Source organism: Agelaius tricolor, unplaced genomic scaffold, assembly GCF_023055355.1.
Source record: "Agelaius tricolor isolate 1412-34295 unplaced genomic scaffold, bAgeTri1.0.p SCAF_31, whole genome shotgun sequence".
Lineage (NCBI taxonomy): Eukaryota > Metazoa > Chordata > Aves > Passeriformes > Icteridae > Agelaius > Agelaius tricolor.
Window position 1 is genome coordinate 2,559,922 of NW_027269291.1, and position 19,179 is coordinate 2,579,100.

The window sequence follows — 19,179 nt, forward strand, 5'->3', positions numbered from 1 at the left end:
TCATCGCTCCCCTTCTCACGGCGCTCCTCGGGAGGTGCCCGGGCAGGAGGTGCAGGACGGCATCGGGCAGGGCAGGGAGCGAGTCTGCACAGGTACCTGGGCCGGCCTGAGCCAGGACCTTGCTCCTCCTGGCCCGTGTCCCATCGGTGCCCGGGACCACCGTTCTGCCCTGGCCCAGCTCCCGGGGCAGGTCCCGGCTCATCAGACGCTGGCAGAGGGCGGACAGTGGGGTCCGGGGTCAGTGGGGACGGGGGGCTCTGGGAGCAGCGGGCGATGGGAGCCGCTCCGCACGTGTCTGAGCAAGGCTTCCCCCGGGGAGAGTGAATGTACGTGCAGGAGCTGGGCCAAAAGCAGACGCAGGGCTCTGGCAGCCCCGGCTGAGCTGACTCACGGCCGCGCTCGCTCCCCGGAGCCAGCGGCAGCGCGGCACCTCCGCACGGTGGGTCCCGCTCCTTCCCTGGGGACAGGAGGGTCGCAGGATTTGGGGCTGGGGAGCTGCTTTCTGGGCGAACCCCAGGTCTGGTGGTCGCAGTGCCAGGGGGCACAGGACTGGGGAAGGCTGTGAGTGTGATTTGGGGTCTGTGTGCTGCTTTGTGCTGTCCCTGTGTGCCAGGGGGGAGCAGGGTGGCCCGGTCTGGGTGCTGTGCATGTGGCAGCGACCCTGAGCACCTGCCAGGAGAGAGGGCAGCCGTGCTCTGGCATGACCTGGGAACGAGGGGCTGCTTGTGCCACAGCCCCACAATGGTGGAGGTGGGAGCAGGGCTGGGGATGCGGCAGGGAGCTCCTGCCCTGCAGGGCAGAGGGGCAGCAGTGCCAGCAGTGGCTGCAGCCCGACCCAGAGCCATTGGAGGTGGCCAGAGAGCAGGGATATGCCGGATTTATGGCCCGTCTCATGATGTTTATGGTTGGCATGAGGCAGATGCTGCCCAGCCCTGCCCTGCCCGGCACGGCAGCTCCCTGCTCTGCATCCTGGTGCCGACAGGCTGGAGGTTCACTCGCGGACTTTGCTCTTCGAGGTGGAGCTCCCCAAGGCTCTCTCTGGCACTACTGCCGTGTCTGCCCAGTGCCGGGCAACTCGACAGCTCCTCCCTGCTCGCTCCGCAGGCAGCGACCCGGCAGGGACCCTGTGGGGCCAGGCTCCTGTCCTGTCCTGTCCTGTCCTGTCCTGCCCGCTCCTGGCGCTGCTTTGGTGCTGAGCCCCCGCGTCCCGTAGCAGCCACCGCAGAGCAGGTACGCTGACCCCTTGCCTCTGCCAAACCTGCCCCGTACTCAGGGTGGAGCTGAGCTGGATTCCGTTCCTACAGCTCTCCTGTGCCATCGGCAGGGAGCAGGGACACCTGAGCCCTGGCTGTGCCACCAGGCTGGCAGATGCTGCCTCCGGGAAGGTGTTTGTCCTATGGGGGTTCAGGATGTGTCCCTGGAACCCTCGAGCATCACCTGAACAGCTCCTTCCCCCCAGGCAGGGGCCGGAGAAGGGACTCTGGTGCCTCTCCCCATGGCAGCCAGGCCCCCACGCAACACCGGCCAAACTGGACACCCCGGTCCCACGAGAGACCCTCCCCAGCCAGAGCCCACCCGCCTGCCACGTCCAGCCCAGCCCAGGCTCAGCTGTCACCGCCTGTCCCCACCCCAGCCCGGTGTCCCAGCCGGGCACACGCCGCGATGCCGCGACCATCACTGGTGGGTACAGCTGAGGGTGCCAGCGGGCCCCCGGGGTGAGGGAGGGGAGGAGCTGGGTCTGCTTTGGGCTGTTCCTCCATCCTGTCACCGCTCTGTGCGGAGATGAGCCATTGTCCCGGCATCCTTCACCCCGCGCTGCACGCCAGGCCCGCTGTCCCCAGCGCAGAGCGTGGCCAGGAGATGGCAGCAGGACCCCGCCCGCGGGCAGCGATGGAGGGGAGGAGGGCACAGCTGGGGAAGGGTCCCTGAGTGCCACCCTGCGGGGGACCCCCCAATCCCTACACCAGCGGCTCTGGGGACAGACCCAGCCCCAAACCCCCGGGGGACAGCGTGGGCTCAGGGGTACAGGATGTTCCCCCCTCCCCGCACACGCCCCCCACCCTGGGCTGACGCCGTGTCCCCCTGTCCCCAGAGCTGTGCGGCGAGGATGTCGCCGAGGTGGAGATCGTCAGCCTGCTGGGCGAGCAGCTGCCCCGCTACACGCTGCGGGCTGACACCGTGTTCGGCTACGACCACGGGGACTGGCTGCGAGCCCCCAGCGCCCCCCCGCAGCCCGTAGCCCCCCTGACCCCCCAGCAGATCGAGGAGACCCTGCAGTATTTCCGTGAGTGCCCCCGGGCAGCGGGGCTGGCGCGGGCGGTGGGCACGGCCAGGACAGCGCTAATCACCGCTAATGGGATTGACGGGCTGGATTTCCTCACCCAGAACATCCCGGGCTAATTCTGAGAGCAGCTGCTGCTGAGCCAAGCTGGATGCTGGGAGAGACCCCCCAGCATTTGCCGGGACCCCCTACACGTCCCTGCTCCCCTGTGCTGTGCTGGGGCGCTGGTGGGCTTGGCAAGGTGTGCCAGGGAATGCCAGGGCTGCTGCTCCCCCAGATGTGCCAGCCTGGAGCAGGGCTCAGGGCCCCTGCTGCCAGCAGAGCCCCCAGAGCTGTGGGGATCCATCCCTGGTGCCAGCAGAGCCCCCAGAGCTGTGGGGATCCATCCCTGCTGCCAGCAGAGCCCCCAGAGCTATGGGGATCCCAGCAGAGCCCCCAGAGCTGTGGGGATCCCAGCAGAGCCCCCAGAGCTGTGGGGACCCCAGGGGGAGGTCCCTGCAGCCCCCATGGCCAGGCAGGGGCAGTGCCCATGGCTCTGTGACCTGGCCCATCCCTGGGCAAGGTCGGGGTTCAGCGGGGGGCACAGACAGATTATCTCTGCTTTGTTTGTGCCTCTGGCCTGCGTGTGGCTGGGGCAGGATTAGAGCAAGGGGCTGGGGGATGGATGTGGGGCACTGGGAGACAGATGGGGCTGAGGCCTCCACCCACCTGCTCACTCCAGGCTGAGCATCATCCTCACCATGCCTTGCCTGTGCTTGCAGCCTTCCCCTTGTGGCTGCTCCCCTCTCTGTTCAGAAGGTGACCATCAGCACTGCCCCCTGCAGTGCCAGTACGAGGGAATGAGCCCCAAATTCTGTCTCTGTGCCATGGGGTAGGGAGCATGCAGCACCCCAGCACCCCAGCCCTGCTCCATGGGGCCGGTGGCTCTCAGTGCCACACTCCTGCAGGTCACAGCCAGCCAGGCCTCCAGTGCTGCTGGCATGTGCTGGAGGGGGCCCATGGCGTCAAACCTTTAAGCTGCCATCAGAAATAGCCCCCTGTAATCTGCTTGTGCAGGCACAGGGAACCTGCCCAGAGCAGCAAATCCTGGGGCAGGGGATTAGGAAGAAGCAGCTCCTGCCTGTCCATGCTGAGACGTGTGCTTGAGTCCTTGGGGTCCCTGGAGGGTGGGTGCCCAGTTGGTGGCTGTGTCATCCCAGGCCTTACCAAGGGAAAATCCAGCTCCAGGAGGAGGGAGAGGCTGGGACTGAGGGCATCTGCTCCAGTCCTCACTCCAGAGGGCACTGGGGTTATGGCAGGATGTAGTTGGGGTCAGGATCCCAATGGGTAGGAGTCAAGCAGGCAAAGGGGTGCGATAGTGAGGGGCAGCTCCAGCTGCATCCCTTCACTGATTATCTGGGTGCTCACAAGGGTGGGTGCTGGGGCAGGTGATGAGGACAGAGCACGTTGGCATTGCCAGCATCACACCCACGGCCTGTGCTACGTGCCTGCCAGCTCCTCCATAATTCAGCACACCATGATTTATTCACCTTTCCTGCTTCTGTGCTGCTTCTGCACCAGTGTGGTTGTGGGGGTGAGAGGGTGCCAGGCAGGGAGTGTGGGGCACAGAGGGGGCCAGGCTCATGCCAGGCCACGCTTGGAGCCAGGGGTGGTGAATGGGGAGGCTGGAGTGGGATGGAAAAGCCCCTTTCCTGATCAGGGACTTGAGCAGGTCCCAGCACTGCAGTGGGCACTGCAGGTGCAGGGTTTGTGACGTGGGTGATGATGCAGGGGTCCAGCCCTGGATGTGGCAGAGCAGGGCTGGTCAGGAAAATGTACCCTGACCCTTATGGGGATCCCATGGCTTTGTGTGAAGGGCGCAAAGTCTCTCCCTGTCCTTCCCAAGGGGCAAAAGCTGCTGTCTGTGCATGACCCACAGCATCAACACCGCAGAGCTGCTGCTCAGCGTCCCTCAGTAGTCATCACCACCCTGTGCGCCCGGGCTCGCTGGGACAAGAGGTGGGACACCTCCACCAGCCCGCAGGGCTGAGCAGGATTGTCCCGGTGGGTTCCCCAACAAGGAGCCCAGTCCTAGGCTGCCTGGTGGGGATCGTGTCCCTGGTGTGGGCCGGGGAAAACGGTGGAAATGAGCACCCCCGACCCCCGCATCGCCCCCGTTCTGCTCCCGTCCGGCTCCGGCTCCGCCCCCGTCCCGGCCCCAGCCCCGGCCCCGCCGCCGGGGGATGCGCGGGGCAGGTGCGCGGGGACCGGGCGATCCTATAAATAGGGGCGGGAGCGGCCGCAGCGGCTCCGCTCGGCGCGGCGGGGCTGGGCACGGCTGGGTGGGCACGGCTGGGTGGGCACGGCGGGCTGGGCACAGCGGTGGGCTCGGCGCCATGGAGATCTGGAGCAGCCCCGCCGCCTACGATGAGTTGAACGGGAACGCGGAGCGCGGCGGCGGCGCGGACCCCATCGCCCGGGAGCTGGAGGAAGGTGAGGGCGGCGCGGGTGGGCCCGCCCCGGGGATGGCGATGAGGATGGGGGTGAGGATGAGGATGGGGATGGGGATGGAGATGCGGCTGCAGCAGGGCTGGGCTCCCCCCGGGGCTGGTCTGGAGCGGCGGGGGCCGGGGTCTCCCTGGGGCCGGGGCTGGTCCGGAGCGGTCAGGGCCGGGGTCTTCCCTCAGGATGTCCCTCGGGATGTGCCGTGCGCTCCCCACCTGTGTCTTCCCTCAATCCCCGTCTCCCTCGCCGCACTCTGGCCCGGGGTTGCCGCCGCCCGGTCCCTTGGGGACCCCCAGAGTCACCCCGACCCCAAGGAAAGCTTGGCGGGAGTGGCTGGGACAGGGCAGGGGCCCTGCCAGGTGTGCCCGTGGGAAAGGGAGCCCCTCCTGCCGTGGGAACGGGGTGCTCCCCCCGCACCCCCGGATCGGGCCCTGGATGGATGTTTACATCTTCGCCAGCGCTGCAGCCCCCGTCTGCCAGGGCCAGCCGCTCGCTCCAACCGTAACGATGCTCATGCTCTAATTACTTCCAATTAATGGCTCAGGGGCCTGATGAGGTGCAGTTGGGGACCCCCGCGGAGAGCGGCTCCTGTCGGGGTGCAGAGAGGGGGGTGAGGCTGGGGATGGGGCCGGCCCTTGTCCCCATGGCCTTGTTTGGGGTCCGTGCCCTCTGGGGCGTGGGCAGCGCCCGGGGCAGTGAGGGCCGGACGGGACCGGGGTGGCGAGTGGGGGCATTGCCATGACAACACGCTCACCATTACACAACCCCAGCTGGGGACGCCTAATGGGATTTGTGTGGCTGAGCTTCCCCGTTAACCCACTTCGTCTGCATGACTGGGGGGTGCCTCTGACTCGGGGCCCAAGGGAAACTGAGGCACGCACCCTCGGGGCAGCAGAGCGTCAGAAAGGGCATGGGGAGTGCAGGGTGTGGGGTACAGGCGGCTCCCGGGCTGTGGGAGGCTCTGGGGTGCGGGCAGGGCTCGGGGCTCCGCTCCCGGCTCCAGCGCTGCCGCCTGGGTGCGTGCCCGGCGCTCCTGGCAGGATCCGCAGCGGGGACACCGAGTCTCGGGGCCGGCACCTCCTCTCCCCGCCAGACCCGGGGAGCAGCGGGGGAGCAGAGCCGTGGCGGGGGCCCGGCCTGGCGCGGTGGCAGCCGCCCGGTCCCGCAGCTGCGGGGGCATCGGGTGGGTGCGGGCTGCAGCGTCCCCTCCCCCAGAGAGAAACTAAACTAGGGCAGGGGGGATCTGGGGGAGGGGGCTGGGGACAGATTGGAGGGGACGCCGCCTGTGAGCCCGGCTCGGCACGGTGCCACCCACAGCTATTTATACTGGAGCTCCAGCCTGCTTTCTGCTGGAGATGTCACCTCCGATCCCGTCTCTGCTGCTGCCCTTCCTTGTTCCCCCTTCCCGTCCGTGAGTCCTGCAGTGGGGCTGGCACTGTGCCTGTGCTGTGGGGTCAGCAAGGGGACCCAGCATTTTTCTTGCCACCCCAAGGTTGTGAGCAGGGTTGGGGCCAGGTGTGAGCCCCCCGTTTCCCCTGATGCTGTCCCAGCTGTGGGGATCCCTGCCTGGCACTATGTGAGCAGACAAAAGGTCCTTTTTGGAGACCAGCCTGGGGGGGACAGTGCTGAGCCCCTGGGTCAGTGCTCCCACAGTGTGGGGGTTCACCCTGTGGCCCTCTCCCCCCAGTCCTGTGTGCTGAGCGGGTGGCCAGGATCACGAAGACCTACCACGATATCGATGCTGTCACCAACCTGCTGGATGAGGTACGTTGGAGATCCCACCCGTGTGAGTGCTGGTGGCACCCTGGGGACACAGGGTTGGGTGAGGAGTGGGGAAGGGATGAGTCCCAGCTGAGGCAGAGCTGCCCCCTGCAGAAAGAGCGGGACCTGGAGTTGGCAGCACGCATCGGGCAGTCCCTGCTGAAGCAGAACCGGAGCCTGACTGAGCGCAATGAGCTCCTGGAGGAGCAGCTGGAATTGGCCAAAGAGGAGGTAACAGCTCCTGGGCACAGGTCTGGGCTTTGGCCCCCTGTGTGCCCCCCGGGGGCTGCTGTGGTCCCTTTGGCCGTGTCCTGAAGCGCTTCTGCCTCTCCAGATTGCGCAGCTGCGCCACGAGGTGTCCATGCGGGATGACCTCCTCCACTTCTACACCACCACCACGGAGGAGAGCGAGCCCACCACCACCACCTCCACACCGTGAGTGCGACTCCCTGTCCTGCCACTCCCCTGGGGCACAGCTGCTCCTGTGGGCTGGGCAGGGGCCATCACCGTCCCTGGGGTAGCAGCGGCCACATCCCTTCCCTCCCTTGGTGGCCGTGGGCCCAACCCCACAGAGCTCGGTGGCTGTGGATGCCCGGGGGCTGGGGGAGCGGGCAGGGGTCAGAGTGGGCAGCCCCACGCTGCCTGCACTGCTCAGGCCATCCCTGCTGTCCCCAGGCTGCGCAGGCACGAGTCCTCGCTGTCCTTGCAGCAGTACTTCCAGTACGACACCCTGCAGCAGAAACTCAGGAGCCTGGAGGAGGAGAACCAGAAGCTGCGCATGGAGGTGAGCACAGCCGGCTGCAGGATGCCCCTCAGTGCCCACCTCTGCCCTGCTCTCTCTGGGGACTCCCAGCTGCCCCCTCAGGGAGACGGGAGGTCCCGCCTGTCCCGCTCAGCCCCTCCAACCCTCTCCCCCAGGCCACCAGCATCGCCACTGAGACCTGTCAGTACGAGCAGCAGGAGCAGCAGCTGATGATCGACTGCGTGGAGCAGTTTTGTAAGTAGGGCTCGGGGCTCTGCCCAGGTGGCTGGGCTGGGGCCGGGGGTGGTGCCCGGCGGTGACAGAGCCCGGCCCTCCCGCAGCCGAAGCCAGCCAGCAGGTCGTTCACCTGTCGGAGGAGCTGGCGCACAGGGCGGAGGACGCGGCGCGGCAGCAGGAGGAGATCAGCCAGCTGCTGGCGCAGGTCGCGGACCTGCAGCAGAAATGTCGCACGGTGAGGGTCCCCTGCCCGTGCCGGGGGGACGGGGGCGTGCGGGCACAGCGCCCTGACCCCGCCGCTCCTGCCCGCAGTACGGCTCCGAGGTGGAGGAGCTCCAGCAGCACCTGACGGCGGCCAAGGAGGTGCAGCAGCAGCTGCGGATGGAGGTGAGCCCGGGGGGAGCCCTGGGTGCCCCCCTGGCCGGGGATCCTGCCCCGGGGCCGTGCTCCAGCTGTGCCGGTGTCCCCGCAGCTGCGGGATCTGCAGGAGAAGTACGCGGAGTGCGGCGGGATGCTGCAGGAGGCGCGGGAGGAGGTGAAGAGCCTGCGGAGCCGCAGCCTGCCCAACAGCACCGTCAGCCGCTACAGCGCTGCCAGCCTGCTGCCCGTGGTGAGCGGGGACTGGGCGGCACGGGAGGGGTCCCTGCTGCTCCCCCGGTACCGACACCGCCCCCCCAGTACCGACACGGCCCCCCCATACCGACACTGCCTATCCCACCCCCAGGACTCGCTGGCGGCTGAGATCAAGGGGATGATGAGGAAGAGGACGGACAGCTCCTCCTCAGACTACAAGTGAGTGCTGTCATTGGCCACTCGCGCTGTGCCATGGGCCCGGCTCCGGCTCACCCCGAGCTCCTTCCTGCCCGCAGGAGCTGCCAGCGCGTCTTTGAGACGGTGAAGGCCGTGAACCAGGCAGCCAAGGCCAAGTCCTGCTCTGAGTCTCCCCACCATGTCCCGGGCTCCAAGCAGCTGTCCACTGCCCACTCTGGGGGGGCCAGCACCCCCCAAACCAACTGCTCCGGCTCGGAGGATGCTCAGTGAGTGCTGGGCTGGGGGGAACGGGGCCGGGTGAGGCAGCGGCTCCTCCTGCACAGGGGCTGGGATGCTGGAAGCAGCCTGGGGCAGGGAGGGCAGGATCTGGGGGTTCCCAGCACAGCCTGAGGTGCAGGGCAGGACTGCAGCCCTAACGCTGTGCCCCCGGCAGGGCCGCTGGCGCCAGCAGGGAGCCCCGGGCAGCCCCGGGCCGGCAGGACCTGGAGGCGGCGGTGCAGCGGCTCTCGGAGCGCTCCTTCTTCGAGGCAGAGCGGGAACGCAAGCTCTGGAGGCTGAGAGATGGGGAGAGCTCCAGCGGCTTCCTCACCCCCGAGGGCAGCGTCGTCTCCACCGGGACAAGCTACTCCGGGGGCTCGGAGCTCACCGCTGGCTCCGGCTTCTCCCTGGGCTCCCTCACCTACTTCCCCGACAAACTGCAGATTGTGAAGCCGCTGGAAGGTGAGGGGCAGAGGGGGTGAGGAGCTGCGGGTGCTCCGAGGCTCCAAGAGCCCCTCCTGAGTTCCCCCCGGCTGTGTCCCCCCCTCCCAGGCTCTGTGACGCTCCACCACTGGCAGCAGCTGGCACAGCCCAACCTGGGTGGGATCCTGGTGCCCCGGCCCGGGGTGCTCACCAAAGACTTCAGGCAGCTGGACATCGACCTGGAGGAGGTCTACAGCCTCAATGACCTGGAGGAGGACGATGTGGACGCCAGCTCCTTCCAGCTGCTCCCTACCTCAACACCCGCCAAAGCCAAGGAGCGCCCCAGGGGTGAGCAGGGGGCGAGGGGACGGAGGGGCCGCAGCCCCCGGGGTGTCCCTGCCCTCCTGTCTCGGCTGGCCCTCGCCTCCCCCCGTGCTTTCTCCTCTTGCAGCAGCCTCTCCCTGCCACCCCCCGGTCCCCAGGGGGATGCTCCGCCTGCAGCTGTGCAAGGGCGATGCTCGGGCAGCTGCCCCGGCGGGACGAGCCGTGGCCATGGCCCTGGCGAGCCCCTGCTGCCCCCCGGCTGCCTGCAAGGGGCCGCTCTGGCATCTCCTGGCCCGCCCTGTGCTGGCTGCCCCCTCTGAGCAGGCACCAGACGCAGTTGCTGCTGAATCTGTGCCCCGTGCAAGGAGCTTCCAGCCCAGCTTTGGCTGCCCCGCCTGCCCTCTGCCGTGCCTTCCTCCTGACCCCTTGTCTCCTGTCCCTTCCAGTGTTCCTCTCTGTTAACAACCTCCCCCAGACCCCGTCTACCTTCACCATCACCACCTGCCACATCCTCCACCCCACCTCTGCGATCACCACGGTGACTCCCAGGTAAGGCGCGGGGCCCCCGCTGCCTGCCCCGGCCCCGCCGAGCGCCCTCCTCCTCCTCCTCTTCCTCTTCCTCCTCCTCCTCCCCTGTGCCTGGCTCCCTGCAGCTCGAGGAAGTGGCAGCCCCTGATGCTCTGAGAGGTGCCAGCACCAGAAATCTCCCCAAATGTGGCTGCTGGGCTGTCTGTGGAGGGGTGGATGGATGGGTTGGGCTTGCCCAGAGGAGCAGTGAATGCTCCTGGCACTCTGGGGAACAGACTCAGCTTTTTTCCTCCCTCCACACTTGGGCAGCAGCCAGGAACTTTTCGCAGCCGGCTACTGGGCTGTCCCCTCACTAATGAGCACCGGTGATTAGCCCTAATGAGCCCCCCTACGGCTCGTTGGGGGTTGGTTTGAAGCTGGAGTTCGCTGTTAGACAAAACCCTGGTGTCTGGAAATTGCTGCTGGAGCAGTGCCTGTGTCCCAGTGTGTCCTGGCTGCCGAGGAGCAGCCCCCAGCACCCCTCTGGGAGCTTTGGGGTCTCCTACAGCCCAGGGCTCTTTAGGGGAAGGACAGGGGGTCCTGCCTGGCCCCCTCAGCAGCGTCCCCCAGCACAGGCCCCCAGCTGATCCCCCCTTCTGCTCTCTCTTCCCCTCCAGTCTGTATCATGCCGTCGTGCCTTCTTGTGGGCCCTTTGAGGGGCTGAGCCTCTGCAGCCCCTCACCAGAACTGACTCCCCCCACGCTGGCGCTGGGCCCTGGACCCCCCGGCACCCCCAGGGGACTCCTCAGGCTCCTGCTGGGCCGAGATTCCCACCTGGCACCAGGGACTGGATCGTGGTGGGGCCCCTCACTGCACTGCCAGGACCCCCAGCATTGTGAGCCCCCCGTGGCCAGGGGCCAGCAGGGACCCCCAGGCAGGAGCAGCACCTTCAGCTGGAACCTGGTGGAGAAGCTGCAGCGCCTGGGGCTGGACAAGGTGGTGGCCAGAGGGGAGAGCTCCTGTGCCCAGCCAGGGCCCAGAGGGGCCTGGGGCACCCAGAAGTGACACTGCTGCAGAGCCCCCAGGCTCAGGGTGAGACACATCCTCTTCCTCACCCATGCATGGGGAAATGGAGACAGGACAAGCTTCAGCCTCAGCTCCTGCTGCTGCCCCAGGTCCATCAGCGCTCCTGGCACCAGCATGGGGGGCTTTGCCCTCGCTGCAAGGACAGAACCTGGCACTGCTCCCCATGTATGGGGGGTACAGGGGGTGCTGGCTGACCCTGTCCCTGCTGGGGGAGTCTGGACCCTTCACAGGAGCCAATTTCTGGCAATAAAAACTGTTCCTGCTTCTGCTGAGCCTGTCTGCGGAGCGAGGGGCAGCTCGGCCCGTTTGGGGCTGTCCAGATGCTGCAGGGATGGAGAACACTCAGTCTGGGCTCAGGTGTGTCCTGGGGCAACCCACTGGGGCCAGGGGGACACCCCTGCACCCCGGGCTGGGCCCCTGGCCAGCACCTGGGCTGGACTGGCCTTTAAAGGGAATGGTGGTTTAGGTCTTTCCTGCTCCCTGAGTAGCAATAGTAGAGCACCCACAGCTTGGGATGTTTCTGGGGGTGTTTCTGTTGCTCCCCCCAGCTGTGTCCCTCCCTCCAAGCTGTGCCCAAAGCCCTGGCAAATAAATGTGAATTCACAGAGCAGCTGCTGTGTGCTGTGTGTGCTGCCATGTTCTGTGTGTGCTGCCATGTTCTGTGTGTGCTGCTGTGCCCAGTTCAGTCTCTGCCCCTTGCACCCCTCTGGGGCTGGGGGCAAATCCCCTCTGCCCTCTGGAACTGGGGGCAAATCCCTTCCGCCCTCTGGGGTTGGGGGTAAATCCCCCCTGCCCACCTTCCCAGGCTCTCCCCAGCACATCCAGGAGTGCAGAGGCCGTGGTGCCAGAGTTTTATTGAGGGAAAGGGCAGGCCCTGAGTGTGGCAGTGCCCTGCCCAGCCCAGCAGCTACACAGCCCCATCCTCATCCTCAGCACTGCGGCGGCCAAAGTCCATCCAGTCGGGGTAGAAGTGGTCGTGCAGAGCCTCCAGCCCCTCGTCCTCATGCACAAAGGCCTTGTGCTTGTTCAGCTCTGCCAGGGCAAAGGCAGCAGTTAGAGCTGGAAATTGCTGGAAATCGCTGGAAATTGCTGGAATTTCCCCTCTCCACGGGGGCCAGGCTGTGCCCACCCCCCCATAGCTCCCAGTACCTGTGAGGATGTGGGGCAGGAACTGGGACAGGAGGTGCTGCTGCTCCTGGGACAGGTGCTGGGGCCAGTCCCGGCGGGCCAGGCTGAGGGGGGGCTCCTGGGGGTCCCCCAAGGCAGCTGGGGGCCGGCACAGGCTGGGGGCCACTGCGAGGGCGAGGATGAGGCACAGGGACACCTTCATGGCTGTGGGGACACTGAACGGGGGTGAAATGGGGCAGCTGCAGCCCCTGAACTGAGCCAGGCTCAGCCCCAGCCCATGGACAGTTCACAGTCCCCTGTGTCCCTCCCTTTGTGTCCCCAAGTCCCCTCCATCCCTTTCAGCTTCTCCCCAGGCCTTTTCCATCCCTCTCTCCTGGCTGGTTCCCAATTCCTCTACAGTCAGAGTGAAGGCAGAGGGATCCATAAGGATCAAGTCCCACTCGTGGCTCCTTGCAAGGATGCTGGAAACTAAAGCCCATGGCTAAGAGCATCATCCAGCTGCTCCTTGAACCCAAACAGCTGGGGAGCTTCTCCTCCCCCGGGCATGGCCAGGCCCCAGATCCCCTCTGTTCCTCTCAGTGGGACTCTGAGTTGCTCCCATCTGTTCCTCAGGCTTTCCCCACCTCTCTCTCTCCCCAAGTCACCTGCAGCCAGTGCCAGAGCCCTGTGAGACTCACCTGTGGGTTCTGAGGCTCAGCAGGGTGTCCTGGGGTGTCCTGGGGGGTGTCCTGGTGGGTCTCAGTGGGTGTCTCTCTCTAGGATCACCCCAGCTCAGCCCTGCTTTTAAAGGCACTGCCAGGGCTGCCACACCCCAGGGCGGCTCCACTCACATCCACCCACCCCCCGAGGGGGGCCCATGGGCATCTGTGTATGCTCACAGACACACAGACAGACAGACAGACACACAGGCACACACACAGGCACACAGGGAGATATATATACATACATACATATGTATAAAAAATATATATATTAAAATATTATATTTATTTCTTTATTTTTATATTTTATTTATATATATATATGTATTTATATGTATATATGTATATATGTGCATATATATGTATGGATGGAAACACAGATATATGTATATACATGATTGCTTACATAAATACACACATATATGCATATATTTATATGTGCATTTCTACATACATGTGTATACACAAGTATTCACAAATATATATCCACACACACGTGTTGGACTCCATGATTTTTGGAGTCCCTAACCTAAATGATTCTGGGATTGTGTGTGTGTGTATATATATATATATATATATATATATATATATATATGTGTGTGTGTGTGTGTGTGTGTGTGTGTGTGTGTGTATGTATGCGTGTGTGTGTATATATATATATGTATATATATATGTATATATATGTGTGTATATATATATGTGTGTATATATATATGTATGTATGTATATATGTATGTATTTATGTATATGTATATATATGTATATGTGTATATATATATATATAAATATATAAATATATGTATATATATAAATATATACATATATGAATATATATTATTTGTACACATATATCTAAATCTGTACACATTTATACATACATGTATATACATACATACATGCATACATATCTGTTTATAAATAGCAATATATATGCAAATACCTGTATAAACACACATGCACGTGTATATATGTATATACAGAAGTATGTGTGTGTACATATGTGTATTCTTACACGTGTGTCTGTGTCTGTACACACACACACATGGATGTACCCACACCCAGGTGTGTGCACATGTTTATAACGTGCTGTGCCAGGGCTGCCAAGGGCTCTGTGCCTCTGGGGTTGGGGGGCTGTGTCTGTGAGGCCCCTCAGCAGGAAACAGACCCCAGAGCAGCCCATTCTGCAGCTCTGGACCTCTCCCTGCACCCCGAGAAGCTTTGGGGTGCTGTGGGCCCCACTTGCTGTCAGAGCCCCCTGAAGATCCTGTCTGTCCCCACCCACCCCCACTGGATATTGACGGTTCCTGCTGCCTCTATTGAGCTCCCATCCGGGTATTTGCAGAGCCCATTTGTCTCCCTCCTTCAATAAACCCTGTGAGAGACATCCTGGGCTGGGGCACATCACTATCCCCTGTCCCCAAGGAGCTGTGTCAGCTCCTCAAACATCCCAAAAACAAATGGGCTTTGGATGGCAGGAGGCAGCAGCACCCAGCACCCCTCAGCCATCGATCGCTCGCTCCAACGAGCACCTTGCACAAGGAACAAACAAATTGTTTTCCAATTTCTGCCTTTTAATGGCTCAATCTGGACCCAATGAGCCGTCAGGGTGATGGGGACACGGTGACTCACGGGCTCTGCATCACCCTGACGCAGGTTTGTTACCAGGCCTGCGGGCATCAGGGCTGGACCCTTCGCCAAGGCTGAGATGAGGATGGACCAAACTCCCCTTGCCCCTGGGGCCAGCTGTCCTGGAAGTGGCCAAATCTGTTGGCAGCCTGGCAAGTCCAGTGGGGAGAAATCCAGGCTGGACATGCCCAGACACACGAAGGGCACGGGAATTCTTGGCACAGCAGCAGCAGAGCAGAGATTGGGCTGGCTCAGGTTGTGGGCACAAAAGCACACCCTGGTGTGGATGCTGGCCTTGGTGCTGTCAGCACTGCTCTTGATGTGCAGGGCTGGTCACCAGTCTGCCAGCACCTGCTCCCCAAGGCATGGGCAGGGCTGGAGGGCACCAAGGGATGGGCAGAGCTGGAGGGCACCAAGGGATGGGCAGGGCTGGAGGTCACTCTGAGGTACAGGCAGGGCTGGAGGGCACCAAGGGATGGGCAGACCAGGTCACTGCAAAGGATGGACAGGGCAGGAGGTCACTCCAAGGCATGGGCAGGGCTGGAGGTCACTTTCAGGCACAGGCAGGGCTGGAGGTCACCCTCGGTGCACTCACAGCTGCCTTACATAATTGCAGCAATTCCGTTTCCAAGAGCAAAGTCTCCCAGGAAAGCAGCAGTGACCTCGGTGCTCTGAGCACACATGGGACATGGGGGCACTGGGGCAGTGGATGAAGAGCCAGGGCCTGCCCTCCTGCTCTGGGGGGCTGCAAGAGCATCAGCAGTGACCAGGGTGGGAGCAGCACCCCAGGACACCCCAGCCCTCCCTGCTGCAGGACAGATGGGCTGGGGGCAATGGCAGAGAAACCCAGGTTTGAACATCAGCATTTCAGTGCATTTCACACTGCTCCAGTGGCAGAGGCACCTGCCAGCCCCCAGAACCATCACTGCCCTCAGCCAGTGCCTCTTACTGAGATTTCATTCTTGCCTGTTGAGCTCGAGGTCACAAAACAAAGAGAGCACTCAGCCCCTGACCTTTGGCAGAGCCTGACCCGAGTGGCAGCACCTCCTCCTCCTCCTCCTCGGAGCAGTTTCTGGGAAGCAGAAGTGACCCTGCCCACGGGACTGCCAGGAACACAACGAGAGAATGACTCAGCACCCACCCACCCCTCGGCTTTCCCTCAGCTCCCAGCAGGAGCAGCACACACAGCACCAAGGGAACTCCCTCTTCCTGCAGTGGGGGGCAACCCCCAGGCCCCCCAGGGCAGGGAATCCCACCAGGGCACCACTGCTGGCAAGAGGAGAAGGTGCTTCAGCCCCTGGGAGTGATGGAACCACCACACACGGGCTTTTGAAAACCAATTTTATTTAAATAATTTTAAATACATTACAATAAAACATTAGAAATGAGACCAAAGCCATGTAACTGCACAGGGTGTGAGGCAGCAGCAGCAGCAGGCTCTGCAGCTCCAGGGATGCTCCAGGGATGATGTTAGTCCTTGTCACAAGTTTAACCCATGGGACAGCACCTGGCACCTCAGGGCTCGCAGGTACCAGCACCTGAGCTGCAGCCATGGTGCCTCCAGGTCACTCTTGTGTCACTCCTCTGCCTCCAGGAGCCAGCACTGCCCAGAGGGAGCAGGTGACACCAGGCAGGCCAGGACAGGAGCACAGCTGGACTGAGGAGCCATCAGGACAGGCTGAGTCCCTGGGGGCTTAGCTGGGAACAGCTGGAACTTGTGGCTTCAGGCTGGGTGGTGCCAGCACTTGGGTTAGCTCTGGGAAATGAGGGACAGCCAGACGAGATAGCATGGGCTCGTGTCAGTTTATTACATCACCAATTACAACAGTCCAGACTCAACAGTGGACCCAAGATCGTTACATTACACAAACCGGCTGGTTTTAAACTTATGACAAGGGACAGGTGGGAATTTCATGGTAAGGATATCTTCTTGCATAAAGCTCCAGTGGCCCACAGGCACTTAAAACCCGTGGACTTTCAGCTGGTCGTCTTTAGCCAGTCCAATCTGCAAGAGAGAAAACAAATTCACAGCGTGGGGTGATGCCTCTGTGCATCCAAACACTGCCCACACCCAGGGATCTGTGTGCATTTAACAAATCTGTGCTGATTTTAGGTAGTGAAAGGTCTCATAAGCTCTTGGACATCTATTTCACACCCAAGATAGCTCAGCTACCCTCGAAGGCATAAAATCAGCAGGATTGGCTTTGGCGGTAGTGTTGGAAACAAAAAGGTTTCAATAAAAGGCAAAATAACAAAACCTTTTACAGAGAAAAACCAAGCCACGTGCAAGAGGTTCTCGCTCCTGGTGAAACACCTCACAAAAGCCATTAGTTTTTCAGTTTCTTTGTTCTCTTCTTTTTTTAGTAAATTGCTCAGGTGGGACTTTGTGGCTCCTGTCCAATTAGCTATCCTTAAGTTTGAGGTAAAGCCCATGAAGTCCTATGAGGTGTCTTTTCACCTAATTAAGGCAAGAAACTTCTGGGCTTATTTCCTTTTTAAGGGGACAAAGGATAGTTTTGTCACTCCATCAACAGGGGGCACAATCATACAGAAGCTGTCCTACCTCCACAAGGAACTGGCAGATGTTCTTGCGCTGGTCACCCTGCAACTGAATCACTTCTCCATACTCGGGGTGCTCAATTACAGTACCATTGCAGGCAAATTTCTGCAGCAGAGACACAAAAACCTCATTAACACCACAAACATCCCAGCTGGGCGTGGCCGCTGCCCCACCCCCGAGCCCCTTAGGCCCCACCTTCTTGAAGGCCTTCACCAGTTTCTTTTTATCGTAGTCATCCGCGATGCCCTGGACTGTGGTGAGGGTCTTCCTGCCGTTTCGCTGCTGGATCCTTATATGGATGTAGTCCTCAGTGCCGGCCGGGAGCAGGTCATCACCCTTACTTGCATCCGCAAAGGGGTCTGCGGAGAACGCAGTCAGGCCCCTCCCCAACAAGGCCCAATTGGCCGCCTCACCCGTCCATCATGCACACATCCCGCCCCATTGGCCACCGCGCCCGCCCGTCATCCCTCGGCCCCGCCCCCGCACGCCTGCCAGTCACTCATATATCCCACCCACGCCCCCACCCCATTGGACGCCGCGCCCGCCCGTCAGGTTTGGGTCCCGCCCCCCGCCTCCCCCCCCCTCCCGCGGCTGACGCAACCGGGCCCGGAATAGCAACTGCGCCACGGGGCGGGGCCGGGGCGGGGCCCGCGCGCTCCCCCGGCCCTACCGCACAAAGGCCCTCACCGAAGGGCTGGAGGTTCTGGATAGCGGACATACGATACGCTTCCCTTCCCTCGGCGGAGGCGGCGGCGGCGGCGGCGGGGGCGGCTCTGGCGGCGGGAGCGGCTCTGGGCGGAGGATGCTCTCGCGGCGGCGGCTCGAGGCAGTGTCAGGGGGGCGGGACTGCCGCCGACCGCTTATATACCGCCCCTGCGTGGCGTCATCACGCACGGCCAACGAGGCCTGTGATTGGTCGCTGCTCGGGGGCGTCAGGACGCATCGGGCGAACGCGGCCGCGCCCTGGCTGGCGCGGGGGGAGCGGGGCGCATGCGCTGGAGGAGGGCCCGGCAGCGCGCGGGGCGGCGCGTGCGCAGTGCGAGCCTGGGCCGGGCCGGGACCCCCGGGACCCCCCGATCCCCCTCAGGATCGGCTCCGCCCTCCCCGAGACCCCCGGGAGCCCCAAAATCCATCCGGGACCACCAAAATCCTCTCCCAGAGCCACAAAATACCCCCATGAACCACAGAACTCTCCCCAGGAGCGATGAAACACCTCCAGGTCCCCTCGGGCCTCCCCTCCAAAGGATGCCGTGCGCCCCGAAACCCTCACGGGGTGCCCCAAATCCCCTCCAGCCCTCGCAAATTTTATTGGAATCCTCCAACCCTCAGTCAAACACCCCTGTTATGCCCCCCAAGACCTCACTGGGACCCCCGAACTTCCGTGTGAAAAATGTGTATCTTATGATTGGCTTTTGGCAAATACTAATATCAGATGTGTTATGTTCGAAAGTGATGCTGTATTAATTTTCTTAAGTAGGGTGTTAAATATAGTTTTAGGTTATAACATGATGTTAAAATAGGAACTATGCTATGTAGGATACATTTTTTGAGAGAGGACTCACACTGAGATAGCAGCCACAGGACACCTAAATCTTTCAGAGAAAATAAATTTCTTGCTCCATTATCAGAAGAAATGAACTTCGTCCCACCTTGCTCAGCCATGAAGCCACTTTAGGATTCAGAGGAAGAAGCTGACACTGACCAGACAGAATCTTTTGTTTGAATGGAATTTATGCATCATGTATGAGGTGTATGAATATACAACAGGCTGTTGCTTTTAAGGGTTAATCCTCTGTTAACGTGGGTCCTTTTTTGGGCTTATTTTGCCCAGAAAAGGTACTCGGATTGTCTGTAACTCTATTGTCTCATATTGTCCTAAATCCTAATTGTCCAAATTTTTACTACTCTAATTATATTCCTATTTTTATAACCATCTTATTACTATTAAATTTTAAAAATTCTAAAAACAAGTGGTTGGCGTTTTCCACACAGTGATCCTGTGCCCTGGCCTGGCTTGGCCTTGCTGAGCCTGGCACAGCTTGGTCACCACCCTGTGCTCCAATTTTGGGTCCCCTAGGGAATATTTCTCTGTCTGCTCTGGGGTGCCCTGACCCTCAGGGGAGCCCTGACTTTGACCTTCATTCATGGAGAAAGTTTCCCAGACTTCAAGATAGACTGGAATCCACAAAAGTGTGAAACAGATTATAGAGAGCAGTGTAGGTGTGTCACTTGGTGAGAAATTGAGGTTTTGGGATTTTTAGTGTGCTGTGGATGGAAGCAAGATGGAGGT

The 19,179-nt window shown here is 61.7% G+C and overlaps 3 protein-coding genes across 6 annotated transcripts; 1 reads left to right on the top strand and 2 right to left on the bottom strand.

Annotated features, from left to right (window-relative positions):
* Positions 1-4,480: 4,480 nt before the first annotated feature.
* Positions 4,481-11,484, top strand: HAP1 (huntingtin associated protein 1). 3 transcript variants are annotated; one of them, XM_071450772.1, is made up of 15 exons: positions 4,481-4,753; positions 6,453-6,529; positions 6,641-6,757; positions 6,861-6,961; positions 7,202-7,310; positions 7,445-7,523; positions 7,610-7,740; positions 7,818-7,892; positions 7,978-8,115; positions 8,230-8,297; positions 8,375-8,542; positions 8,710-8,996; positions 9,087-9,305; positions 9,728-9,830; positions 10,466-11,484. In XM_071450772.1, exons 1-15 carry the CDS (start codon positions 4,504-4,506, stop codon positions 10,851-10,853), a joined length of 2,310 nt encoding a protein of 769 aa, XP_071306873.1. In that variant the 5' UTR covers positions 4,481-4,503; the 3' UTR covers positions 10,854-11,484. The 3 variants fall into 3 exon arrangements, with proteins under 3 accessions (XP_071306873.1, XP_071306874.1, XP_071306875.1); XM_071450773.1 differs by having other exon boundaries at positions 8,375-8,520; positions 8,928-8,996; XM_071450774.1 differs by lacking the exon at positions 9,728-9,830 and having other exon boundaries at positions 10,466-10,659.
* Positions 11,478-12,922, bottom strand: GAST (gastrin). Of its 2 annotated transcripts, none has more exons than XM_071450775.1 (3): positions 12,680-12,922; positions 12,024-12,206; positions 11,478-11,906 (listed from the first exon to the last, which is right to left on the bottom strand). In XM_071450775.1, the coding sequence occupies exons 2-3, from the start codon at positions 12,202-12,204 to the stop codon at positions 11,782-11,784; spliced, it is 306 nt and encodes a 101-aa protein (XP_071306876.1). In that variant the 5' UTR covers positions 12,205-12,206; positions 12,680-12,922; the 3' UTR covers positions 11,478-11,781. The 2 variants fall into 2 exon arrangements, with proteins under 2 accessions (XP_071306876.1, XP_071306877.1); XM_071450776.1 differs by having other exon boundaries at positions 12,024-12,217.
* A 3,191-nt stretch (positions 12,923-16,113) lies between these two features.
* Positions 16,114-17,745, bottom strand: EIF1 (eukaryotic translation initiation factor 1). The gene is made up of 4 exons (XM_071450757.1): positions 17,577-17,745; positions 17,085-17,248; positions 16,893-16,994; positions 16,114-16,334 (listed from the first exon to the last, which is right to left on the bottom strand). The coding sequence occupies exons 1-4, from the start codon at positions 17,605-17,607 to the stop codon at positions 16,290-16,292; spliced, it is 342 nt and encodes a 113-aa protein (XP_071306858.1). The 5' UTR covers positions 17,608-17,745; the 3' UTR covers positions 16,114-16,289.
* Positions 17,746-19,179: the final 1,434 nt, after the last annotated feature.